This window comes from Olea europaea, chromosome 23 (genome assembly GCF_002742605.1).
Source record: "Olea europaea var. sylvestris chromosome 23, O_europaea_v1, whole genome shotgun sequence".
Lineage (NCBI taxonomy): Eukaryota > Viridiplantae > Streptophyta > Magnoliopsida > Lamiales > Oleaceae > Olea > Olea europaea.
Genome location: NC_036259.1, coordinates 11,148,740 through 11,161,256, shown reverse-complemented (window position 1 = coordinate 11,161,256; position 12,517 = coordinate 11,148,740). Strand labels below are relative to the sequence as shown.

The window sequence follows — 12,517 nt, the reverse complement described above, 5'->3', positions numbered from 1 at the left end:
ACAATCCCTTAATTCAGGGGATTTAAGTTAGGATAGTTTCCTATTTTATTTGTTCTCTGTAAGTATATAAATTCAATGATTGTACAGCATTATTATTTTGATTATAAAGAAGAATAATACTTCAGTTCTTCACAAAAACAGTGCTACAAACGTATCCTATGCTTCCGTTGGTGTGTTTTTGTCCCTTATTAGTTCCAATAATTCATCATCAATTGTTATCTTGATTAAAAACATTGCCTTACCCACATTAATCTTCTATTTCGTCATGTTCCAGTGTCATCCGATGGTGTCACGTCATTGTCGTCGACTACAACCCTAAGTATGACTCCATACAAGTGAGCCAAGTGGTTTAATTATATCTATTGAGCTTCTTCACTTTGTCCATGTAGGTCACCCATCATGCCTTGGATAATCTCCTAGTTACCAAGTAAGCTTTATGAAAATTCAAATCTCCCTTTTCAGATGATATCAAGAAGCTTGGAAAATATCCCCCCCCCCCCCACCCCCCCAAAACAAACTGCATCCTCTGAAACCAAATTGTAGAGTTTAACTCAAAAATTATAATGCACTTTATTACATAATCACATACATAGAAGGCCCCTCACCTATATTTTATTCACACAAATGGAAAAAGCCCTCATCCAATGCACACTATACCACAACTAGCACTCACTTGTTACTATCTCACATGCATGTACTCTATCAATCTTACACACTATATATGGACTAACCCATATATATAGAAGCTAAAGTCGGTGCACAAAATAGACTAAACTTTTCTAGACTATTCTACTTATGGAAGTGGACACACTAACTTTATTCTTGTATGTTGATAGCCATGGAAAAATCTAGAGATAGGAAAATGGAAAGATCTTGATTTTTCCTTTTCAAGTCATTGTTGTTTCTTCATTTATATGTTTATTATTTTTTTCATAGTTAGGTGAGTGAAATTTTACCCTTAACATGCCCAGCAACTGTCTCAGAACACCAATCTTGGAATTCTTTCAAGCTTTAGACAGACTGAATGCTCATTGAGCTTTTCGGGTTCTAATGCCTTCTAAGATGAATACCAAGACTCCACACTTTAAGATAGATATCGATTGCAACTCCAAGATGGACCTCATTCTTCAAGTTTCTAGTCAATCAGGTATGCAGAAAATTAACTTGTCCCTTGTAGATTAGCATTGATGTAACACAGTAAAATAAAGTTCTGCAGTAAGTGCCAATGGCCTATTGTTACTAAAGAGGCTACACAAATAGCTGCTTAATATGCAAAAATTTATGATAATGGCCTATATTGATTTCTTCTGCTGTTCTGTCCAATATGAAATCCAATTAGATCATATCAATTCCATTACACCTCAGGCTGCAAAGAATAAGGATCATCGACTAAGCACTAGGCCAAGAGAAACTTACCACCTTTACCAGATTGGCAACGGAGAAGTTCCCTCCACATTTAAAAATGTTCAGAAATCTCAATTCTACAGCCACACGTACTTGAACTCATAAGAAAATAAACCAGTCCAACTAAATGGTACTAGCTTCCAGACAGGCATAGGCGAAGGAACTAAGCATATGAATCTTTCATGTATGGGGTTGTAGAAAGGTTGACAATAATATAGCATTTGCAAGATTTGACAATAATATGCGAAGGAAATTATGCAAGATAACTGGAAAACTATCACAAAAAGCATAACATAGACAAAATAGCAGGTAAGCCTGTAAAGCCGTAATTGTAACACCTTCACCATCATTTACAGCACTCCGAAGCAAATTCTCTTGTTCTCGTATTTTTGCATCTTGAACCTTGTTGATGGTTGGAAGAACTATTGATCTCAGTCGTTTCGTATGAATGGAAATGCAAGCATCATTAGAACCTTCCCAGGCTGCTCCAATCTTATCCGTTATGGTCTGAAAATAGTATAGAAGGGGACAATTTCAAGTGTTATGATATGGATAATTCAACGGTGACTGGTCAACGATTAGGTCACTCACCTTTAGCTTCTCAAATTGCATAGAAACTGGTAGGTTTTCCATCCCATTTAACAATTGCTCTCTCTTTGTGTTGTCACCAATCTCCATTTCAGGCAAAAGCTTTGACGACAACATAGCAGGTAGAACTGTATCCCAAAACTTAGTAAATTACTCTTGTTCTTCAAGATGATTCTCTTATCTTGAGTAAAATATCTACCAATTTTCCTAACTGTTTCACAAACAAATGAAATTAACATCAAAATACCAAAAATAAATTAAAAAAGCATACCAGTAGCATTCTCGCGATTGACGTTGTTCGGATGCACAACCAAAAGCTTTGAAGCTTCCTCAATCTCTTTCAAAAGTGTAGATAGTCCCAATTCTACCATTGAAAATTTCCCCCAAATATAATACCTTTTGCAACCACAAAATCAGCTACATAGGAATAGCTACAATTATGAAATTTCATTAATTTCAGGCAAAGTCTGGGCAACTGAACAACATACCATTTAAGAAAAGTGTTAGTTCGTAAAATGGCGTCGAAATCGTTGAGGACTCTAGAGATGGTCTCGGAGAGGGTAATGGCACGACTCTTTACCCATTGGAGGTTGAAATACTGCAGATGCAGACGATTCAGCTCCTCCACCACTCTCTCAGGCGACTGCTTCTGTTGGACTCCGGCCGGCGCCGCCATTTACCATTCACGATCCGACCAATTATCCACAATATTCAGTTACTCCAGGGGGTTTCCGTAAGGGTAACTCGCTTTTAATGGAGTAGCCGTTGTTTCAAAAGTGGCTAAATTTCATTAACAATCACTGAACTTTCGCTGAATTTCAATTGAGCCACTAAACTTTAATATATCTCAATTAGATTATTGAACTTTAATTTGATTTCAAATTTCAAGACTGCGTTGATGAAAATTACTTAGTTAACAGCCATACACGTAAACATTAAATTGTCTAGAAGCAAAATTGATAGAACGAGAATTATGACAATATCATCATTAAATTAAAATGTTAAAATGTACGTTGATTTGTGGTAGTGATATGTCACTTTGATATTGACAAGTCATCTAACAATTGCAAGTTTGCTTACTATAAATGATTACTGGAACTAAAGAAATTCAAAATGCGAAACAATTTTTGAACACAAATATATTATCACAATTAGAATTATACTGCTTCTTGTGTTATTCAGAAATTTGCTTCTTCATTGTATTGGCTCAGAATCAGCGATTACTTGTGTCCATGATGATGTTCAAGATACGAGTAAAATTGGATATTGAATCGTGTCATATACGTGAAGTGATATTATACATGAAGTGAATTGTCATTCCGCTCCCCTAACTCAACTATGTCATTTATTCATATTTTGTAATTTACCTCCCTCACAAAACTCTAGAGATGGAATCGTAGGAGCCCTCAAGATTGGGGTTCAATCTTTTTTTTTTTTTTTTTTTTTAATTCCATTAACTGTGCTACCTGCACAAACAACCCCACATGTCCACCCCATGTGATAGCCTCTATGCAAATGCGTCCTGCACAGTTTTTCTCTTATTTCATTATATAGTCACATACCAAAACAATAATATATTTAATTCTGAGATATGATTAATGAATGAAATGAGTCAAACGTCAGCGTCCAAGCAAATCATATTTCGCCCGGCGGTACCATGTCCAGGTAGGTTTGCTGAAATAATTTTCTATATTTCCCTCTCTCTCTCTCTCTCTCTCTCTCTGGACTGCGATTAATTCCAGCACCCAATTTTCTCAACTTATTCAAAACCCTAGAATCATCTCCAATCCCAATCCCAATGTATTTATTGATTATGCTCCTCGGAAATCGAAAATCTTGTTGAATATCAGGTCAGTCCAGATTAAGCTCTTTATTTTTTTGCTCAAAGTTTGATCTTTGATTTTTTGATCGTTTTCTAGTCGTATATGAATTCTGCCCAAAATTGTAATGCTTGACGATCTTCTTTAAATAATTCCCATAAAGCTTTGTTATCCAAAAATGAGGAATTCTGACTTCCCAACTTTGCACGTGGCAATACTGAATTCTGCCAGTTGAAGCTAAATAGAGGTTAAACTTAAAAGTAAAATTCCATTGGGATTATGTATGTAACCGAAATTATTTTTGTTGGCGTGTTGTCGACTTTCCATTTAGGATTGAATGCAATAGTTTTTATGCCAGTTTAAGTTTAAGGTATGGCTACAATGAAATTATAGTGCTATCAATATATTTAATTTACTTGGAATGTCAGTCTTGGTAACCCAGACTTCACAGGTAACATTATGGCCAACTACTAAATTGAGGTGATGTATGAGTTGCATTTCCTTGGAATCCTAGTACTAAAACATTTACCTATATAAAGAAAAAAGTGATGGGGGTGACGGAGAACGAAGACTGAGAACGCACTTCAATTAGTTAGGATGCCATTACAAGTTAAAGGAAGTAAATAATAACAATCAATGTGGGAGTCGAGGAAAAAAAAAAATTGATATTCATAGCAGTTCTTGTCCAGTAGAATACATGTATCTAATTCATCGAAAGTGACAGTTTTGATTATAAATGGGGTTCATTTTAGGCCAAGATAAATACTATAGATTGTTGTTATTCTCAATTTGTTTAGCTATATTAACACAAAGCCAAGGTTTTTAAATGCTCCTTAGTTAATATTACAGTTAATTTCAGCAGAGTGACAGCTTCTCGTAACTGTTGCCACTAATCGAATAAGATATTCTAAGTGAATGATTGTTTTATTATTTGACTTATCTGGATTAAGCATTGGTTTCCAGAAGTTGACTTATACCATTCTAGAATCACCATTGAAACATTAGTTTGATGGGTAATGCATGGATTTCTTTTTTCTTTCCCACGGCTAAGCCATAGAATTCCCGTTACATTCTTGTGGATTGAAATGTGATTCTTGGAACTCAACAAAATGAGCATTAATATTAATCTACTGGCTAGAGATTGTGTATATTACAAGTTATGGCTACTATTTATTGAAATACTATTTGAGGATGATTTGTAGTTGCAATATAGGTTTATAATAGTGCATTCAAGATGGAGCACACCTGCTTCATTGAAATACTATGTGTACATTAAAAGATATGGCTACTAGCTTCACCCGAATGAAGTTTAAAAAGTTACTTTCCATTGTTTGATTGTAAGCTTGTAATTAGCATCTCGCCTTCTAGACTGTCTGTGAAGCTAACAGAGGAAATCTTGATCTGATCTAACTTTCTATGCAGGTTTTTTAACTGAGATGGTTTGTGGCAATAATATCTTTGGCCATGATTGTTGCAATTTAATTTTCATTCAAAATTTTTAGCAATGCAATTAGTACCAGATGATAATCGGACAGAAGATATTTCAGAAACAGAGCCCATTTTGTCGCGGCCTAGTAGAGTTGAGAGCTCAGAGGAATCTTCCTCGTCAATTGAAATAACTGTGTGTGGCGATTGTTCTGTATCTTCTGATGACCTTCCCAGTCCTGATATTCATCAAAATTACTCTCTGGTGCAAACAGACCAACCACAATGCCGGATATGCCTTGACTCTGAAGGTGTTTTTTCATCATTTACATTTTCCTTACTTGAGCTAAAGAGTTGTGAAAAGATGTTTATATAATACTTGTGTTATGAATGAGTTTTTGATAGTCGACCATTTATTATTGTTTAGTTTGAGAACCGGTAATGCTACCGTGATTTTATTGAAATTTCAGTTATTATATTTAGGAGAAGATTTGATTGCACCGTGCCATTGTAAAGGCACCCAAAAGTTCGTCCACAGATCATGTCTTGATAACTGGAGGTCAACAAAGGTAAAATTATATACTTTTTATCATTCTCAACTTTTGTGATCTCTTATACCCGAGAAATTTTGCCGATTGATGAGGCTAAATTTTAGGAAAAAATGTTTCCAAGTTCTACAAGAAAATCCTTCCACCTAAAATGCAATTTTATATCAAGTGGTTTGGATTATATCATGATCTAGTTGTGATGCTTTTAATTTGCCTGACCAAATCGTATTCCATTTTGTTCTGCTGGCTGCTTGCTAGCACCCAAGCTGCATCTTACCTATTAGTATAGCACCCAAGCTGCATCTTACCTATTAGTATGAGTTTGATAAATGTAAAATAGAATTGGGAAATTAGCAAATAAAGAATAAGAATGCAATTATTGACAGCCCCACATGATCTCCTTGAATTTGAGTTATTTTATATTGAGTTAATTTATTGATTTCACTATCTGTAATTTATTATACCAGGTATTTCACATATAATGCAAAGGGTCATGATATCTGATTCATTTCTCATTGGTTTACTCTACTGCTAATGGTTTGTAAGAGTTTTGATTGTAAAATTTGATTTCACAAGACCTTTCAGTTGAGCTAACTCTTGATTAAATGTAGTAAAGAAGTTTCACATAGCCAAACCAAAGTTTATATGGAATAGCACAGCTTCTTGTTGTTTGTAGCATTCCTCATTTTGTTATTATCCTTTTCTTTCTTTCGTCATTTGCTTTTTGGGAGGGGTTGAACCATAGAAGGCATTGCCATTCAGAAACTCAGTTTATGGTGCTTGTTGGCTGATTGCAAGATTTCCTGGAAATGTCTTCAAATATCTTATTTTACCTGATCCACTTCATGTTGATTGCTTCGATAGTTTCGTTGGACTTGATAAGAAAAGTTCATTAGCTGGATTTCCTTGAATTTAGAAGATTCCACATAATATGATTGAAATCTTTTCCGTAGTTTTGTCCTTTTCTCCTAAGGTATAGTATTAGCTAAAGAAGATTTTTCATTTTGTACTTTTGCCTACCCAACATTTTTCCTGATAGCAACTTTTTTATTAATTATTCATCTTTTTCTGCCTTCCACCATTCAGGAGGGCTTTGCTTTTGCTCACTGTACAGAATGCAGGGCAATGTTTATTTTGCGTGCAAACGTCCCCCCTGACCGTTGGTGGCTGAGGTTAAAATTTCAAATTCTCGTTGTAAGGGACCATGCAGTCATTTTTGTTGTTATTCAGCTGGTATGGAATGTTTTCTTTTGGCTGTATTTTTATCAAAATGTTATGATGTTGTGGTCAGTGTTATAATTACTGAAACGGTCATTGAATCAGAGTGTGTGTCTTGTTAAATACAAAGATGCCAGGACAAAGATCTGTCTCTTAGATCTCCTCTGTTTTTCTTCCCTTTTTTGGTAGTTTTAATCTATAGTGTCTAAGCTTCCTCTTACAATGGCCTATCTGATATCAAACCTAGCTTACTTTCAGCAGTTGTTTATATTTCAATGCTGCCATTCTACTAGCTACTAATTAATTATCAACAATAAGGCGTTCATTGCATGTATGTAGCATCCCCCCATTTTAATGTTAAATGTATGGTTTCCATTTAGTCTCTTCACTATGTATAAATTTTCATAAGTGGAGTCTCAAGTGGCGCAGTCTATGATGTAGTAATGAGAGTCACTACAGCTTATAGACCAGGGCAGACTTACCATAATTTAAAGGAACTAATTCATCATCAATTGTTTGTTTGACGTATAGATGTTTCCTGTTGTAAATTTTGTATTTTCCCCTTATTCCACTTAACAATATCTGTAATTCCCAGTTTTCTCCTGATTGTCCAATCCCCTAGAACTTTTCAGATTGCCCTTCCAATATATACAAAAACAATCAAATTACTTCCCAAGTGCGATGACCAGTTAATGCTATAAATGTTCCACAAAATGGTTTCTGAGAGAGTCAGGCAGGGTGTAACCATGTCATAGTAACTCGTCAATATTGGACAGTACATCTAAATGCCTTGCAATTACTTCCTATTTCTTTAATACGACCTTAAAATTAATCAACAATACGTCTGCATACTTTTTTATAGTAAACATCTCTGGCTCTTAGATACTCGCACAGGAAATTGGGATTGGAGATCTCTCATAATATAAGTTTACGATACTTGTCTTGATATGAGAATGCCTTAACTATGGTCTATGGACTAGGTGCCTCAACACTTTTAGAGTCGACTGAATTATTGATATGTCATTTAGCTTGCAGAAAGCTCGCTGAAAATCCAGGACTCAGACCCTGGTTTTTTAATAACTTAATCCACTGTCAATATTGTTTCTTGCATCGCATGCTCATGAAGTATATTCGAAAACGTCCCTAAATTTTGTGAAGGCTGATAAATTCTATTTCTTAAAGTATTGAGTTCTTTTGTTTTGTAAGCACTTTGTTCGCATAATATGAGAAAGCTGTATGTATGAAAGACAAATGTCCTTCCATGTTTCGAGTTGTTTTGGTTATTTCTTGTTCTTGTGACTTTGCTTTTATAGTATTGTTGCTTCCAACATGCTCTAGATGTGAAAAAACTATGTTTAGAGACATTTTTCAGTAATGATAATCAGTATTTTCACACTAAGACTTTCTGTAGATTGTTGCGTTTCTAGGTGTACTCGTGTACAAATTTTATGGAGAGGAACTCAGGGAAATGTTTGGTTATGAAGAACACCCGTATGGATTCTACACAATGGCAGGTAAATGGCTCTAACCTATTTTATGATTGTATGTTAGCTTTCTTTTTCATTGTTAACTGCGTTTTGATCAGACGATAATGGTTTATCAATTGCAACATCAATAATCTTGACATCTCAAGACACATCCTGACATTCGGCATATGACTTCTGTAATGTCAAGTGACATTGAAGCAAAATTACTTTGCTATTGAATTCCCTGATGCCGTAATCTGGTTGTGTTTTCTCCTAACTTTGGATAACTGATTTATCAGCATGAGAGGAAGAACTCTTGTATTTCAGAAGATCACCTTGCTCATCTTGATCTAATTAAACTAACATCCTTATAAACTTCATCACCTATTTTATAAAAACTCATTGTATTCTGATGACAAGGGAAAGACTAATTTATGCCTGCTGGGCTGTTCTAATCATGGGAAACAGTCTCTTTATACCAGCAATGCCACTGAGAATGTGTTGGTTGCTTGGTTACAATGCACAAGTGATGCTACTAGCTGACAGAGTGAGTATTGATTAAGGATGTTCTAAGACCATAGATCAACCTGCTGACTGTGTTCCTTAGGCCATAAGTGCAATATTTGTGATTAGAAATCTGTGGATTCAACTTTCTTAATTTGGTATTTTATATATATTTTAGCAAGCTAGATTTCTCGCTTCACCATATTGATATATTCTTATCTTTTTTAATTTGTCATCTGCAGTTTTAGCAATTGTGTTGGTGGGATTGCTCTATGGATTCTTCATTGCAATAATATGCGGACAGAGGATCAATGAGCGTCACTACCATGTTCTTGCCAAACAAGAACTAACAAAGGTTTAACGTTCCATACTGACTTCTTGACTAATTATTTGTGGATGTGCTCTATTATGCCTGGGGAAAATAATACGAATTGAATCAAAGTGGGTCATCTCAATCAAAGGAACTAATCATCTTGTCTCCCCCTGTTCACACGTGTCAGTCAACATTGATCATTTATTGAGCTATTCACTAAAACCTCCTTTTTTTTGTCTTTAACTATTCATGATGGATTAGAATCATTTGGGAGATAGAAACTTAAATTTGGAATGATGTACATTTCTTCATTGAAATTTTGGTGAAAGTTTGTGAGATCTTAAAGCATTACGTCTTCTGAGTTGATATTGATTTTAGTTTTATCGTTTTAGGAATATGTGGTAGAAGATCGAGAAGCTAATAAAGATGTGCCTGACCTTGATCCTAGCCTTGTGACTGAGCTAAGAATGCTCGGCCTCTATTGAAGCAAGAACTTTTGTCTGCCTAGTAGTCACTTCTGTAAGTGTTGAATGCTGTTTCCTTCTCAATCTACCTATTATTAAACACATCTCTGTCTGAGAAATCCGACATTTTGGATCAGTGTTTCATTTTTTTTTCTTTTTTCGAGTGATGATTATGTAGCTCTAGTTAACCACTGCATTCCTTAGTCATAACCAGAGAAATTCTCAGTGGCATCATTTCATAAGTTGTACCTTTACCAAATATTGGGTTAATTTATTTGTTTTATCTCATAATTTGTGATTAACATCATGGAATTAAAATGAATAACGAGCGTTCAATTCAAGAGAAAAAGATATTCAGACAATACTATTGTTTCTAGGTTATGTGATTTCAATCCAAAAGAAGGTCTTCTATAAATTTTAATGGGTTGATATGCAATGAATTACACGCTAAAGGACTTCCCTCTTGTAATTGGTTCGAATTACATAGACTTCTGCCAAGATATTTATTTTACGCATGTGGTCACAATGCAAATGTAGCTTCATTGAGCAAAGTGTAAGGTTTATTCAATGATCTCCTTGCTCTTGTGATCTCCTCGCTCTTGTAATTTATTAATTAGTTTTGGTGGAAACCATATGAAGAGAACGCCCAAATTCTTGTGCATTTATACAATTTACGTAGTAGATTTCACAAAGTGGAGCGGGGCATATTCAGTCAATAAGCCAATGTTGGCTACTTTAGTTGCTAGGCAGTATTGTTCTGCCTTGCTTCATGTTTATTCCTTGTTCAAAGTTGCACCACATCATTCTACACACTACTTATTTTTGAGATGCCTCTTGTGTTCTAGTATATTAATCCCAGTTGGTTTTAACGATTTAAATTCTGCAAACTTTATGACATGCCCACGTTACATCATTGAAGTTCTAATACAAAAAGTATCTTTACCAGGGTTTCCATTCCACGGTGCTTTGGATGTATTACGGTTTTGAATGGAGATATTTACTTGGAAACCGCGGTAATTGCATTAATCCTCTTATTCAAGCCGCATATTTGGAACTGTGTTTATATATGTAATTTTCTTTTCATAGCCGTGGCGTCTGAATAGAAAAGCCATGTTCATGAGTCACATTGTCTCTTTCCCCTCAAATTTTATATAGTTTACTTGCTGAATCTTGTTATTATATGATATAAGTTGTTTTCACCTTCATTTCATCACTATAATGTTGTTTAGTCTGTTCCAATGGCTTCAAAACTAATGCTCTTATGAATTTGGCAACGAAATGGTTTTATGATTTTCGCAACGAAATGGCTTCAAAACTAATGATCTTATTTATGGAGATCAGCAAATTTCATAAACGTGCACATTTCAAGTAATAAGCCATTGGATGAAGTTCTTCCGAATTCTTTAATAACGATGCAACTACTTTTTTTGAAAGTTACATAGTTCATACGAGAAGTGTAATCGATATTTAAAAAATGCATTTTTAAAGAGTGATTGATGGAGAATGTATGGTTAAAAATTAAGGAAAATGTTTTAATTTGCGTGTAAATATTATTTTATTGAATGATATGTGATTGAAAATGAATTTTGAAAAAATGAATTTTTATAAGAATGAGGCTCAAATAATAAGCAACGATGATTAAAGTGTAAATTAGTGTGTTTGCTTTGAGAAGTTTTGCCTTTCATTTTGGATGATTATATTGTCACTAGAATTTTTATTTGATACATCGTATTTTGTAGTTAAGCTCCTCAATCTTGCTCATTATGACAATTATTTCTTTAAATTTTTTTCGTTGAATTCTCTCAGGGCCATTAAGCTAAGAACCCAACTGTAAACTTTAGGATCCCGTGGAATTAATCGAGGTGTACGTAAGCTGATCTGGACACTCATGGTTTAAAAAAATAAATAAATAAATAAAATAAATCAAATTCTTCTTTTCACCCTTCCATTAATTAGTAAGTTTCGTTCTTAATGATCATTTATATAAAAGTATTTTTTTTTAATGCTTTGAAATGGAAAAATGATCTTCATACTTACTTATTTATTTATTTATTTTGTAAAAACATGATGGGAAAATAAGTTGTTTTACGCTATTTCAATGGACTTTTGGTTATAAAAAATGTTATCAAATACAAATATGTTAACTAATAGGAAGTTGGAGGATAAGAAAGACATGAAAAACTGTTGGGGACACAAGTGTTATAATGAGCAAAGATTAAGAATTTTTTAAGTGTAATTAAAATGTGATGCAATAAATAAAATTTGTGCGAATACAACTTCTCTTTCGTTATACTTATATTGATCTCATAGTTGAGATTAACCTTTAAACCGAAAGCCATTAGTTAACAAACTAAAAGCATTTTCAAGAGGTTCTCTATTTTTAAAAGAGCATATTCTATAAATAGCAACTATAAATTTAAATAGAAAAAATTTTAAAATGTTCCAATAGCCTCTTTATTTTTAATATTTAATTTTATCATTCCCAATATGTATTTATTGTTTTTTCTTTCATTCTTTTATTTTTGCCATCTTCCCTCCAATAATTACCATTTCCCTCCATTTTCTTTTTTAACTCAACTGTTGGTCTTAATTTTCAACCCATTCCAAACAAATTCAAGGTTTATTCATTTTATCAACAAATATTATCTTTCTTGTACAAGAAAAGAAATGCATTTGTGTTCTTTTTGAATGTCTTCAAGTAGATTAATCAAATTGATTCTTGATGACTCCGACTCTAATAATGATTTGGAGATGGCAATAACATTCA

At 34.0% G+C, this 12,517-nt stretch overlaps 2 protein-coding genes across 7 annotated transcripts in view; one reads left to right on the top strand and one right to left on the bottom strand.

Moving 5' to 3' along the window:
* Positions 1-2,733, bottom strand: part of LOC111372381 (mediator of RNA polymerase II transcription subunit 8-like) — a 22,209-nt gene extending 19,476 nt beyond the window's left edge. Inside the window, exons 1-4 of the mRNA XM_022994709.1 lie at positions 2,481-2,733; positions 2,264-2,388; positions 1,996-2,120; positions 1,743-1,911 (exon numbers count right to left, since the gene is read on the bottom strand). Coding sequence (XP_022850477.1) covers positions 1,743-1,911; positions 1,996-2,120; positions 2,264-2,388; positions 2,481-2,668 — 607 coding nt within the window. The 5' untranslated portion in view covers positions 2,669-2,733. The remainder of the gene's footprint in view (positions 1-1,742; positions 1,912-1,995; positions 2,121-2,263; positions 2,389-2,480) is intronic.
* Positions 2,734-3,537: 804 nt separating this feature from the next.
* Positions 3,538-10,963, top strand: LOC111372380 (E3 ubiquitin-protein ligase MARCH1-like). 6 transcript variants are annotated; one of them, XM_022994705.1, is made up of 8 exons: positions 3,538-3,657; positions 5,235-5,548; positions 5,721-5,806; positions 6,872-7,018; positions 8,415-8,517; positions 9,216-9,328; positions 9,679-9,805; positions 10,697-10,963. In XM_022994705.1, the coding sequence occupies exons 2-7, from the start codon at positions 5,317-5,319 to the stop codon at positions 9,769-9,771; spliced, it is 774 nt and encodes a 257-aa protein (XP_022850473.1). In that variant the 5' UTR covers positions 3,538-3,657; positions 5,235-5,316; the 3' UTR covers positions 9,772-9,805; positions 10,697-10,963. The 6 variants fall into 6 exon arrangements, with proteins under 6 accessions (XP_022850473.1, XP_022850476.1, XP_022850471.1 ...); XM_022994708.1 differs by having other exon boundaries at positions 3,577-3,657; positions 5,360-5,548; positions 5,708-5,806; XM_022994703.1 differs by having other exon boundaries at positions 3,585-3,657; positions 5,360-5,548.
* Positions 10,964-12,517: the final 1,554 nt, after the last annotated feature.

Bases quoted from the DNA above. Each gene is read 5' to 3' on its own strand.
- LOC111372380 (XM_022994703.1), top strand. From the start codon at position 3,591: ATGAATGAAATGAGTCAAACGTCAGCGTCCAAGCAAATCATATTTCGC. The intron at 3,658-5,359 runs GTAGGTTTGCTG...AAGATATTTCAG, and splicing joins CCCGGCGGTACCATGTCCAG to AAACAGAGCCCATTTTGTCG. The intron at 5,807-6,871 runs GTAAAATTATAT...TCCACCATTCAG, and splicing joins ATAACTGGAGGTCAACAAAG to GAGGGCTTTGCTTTTGCTCA.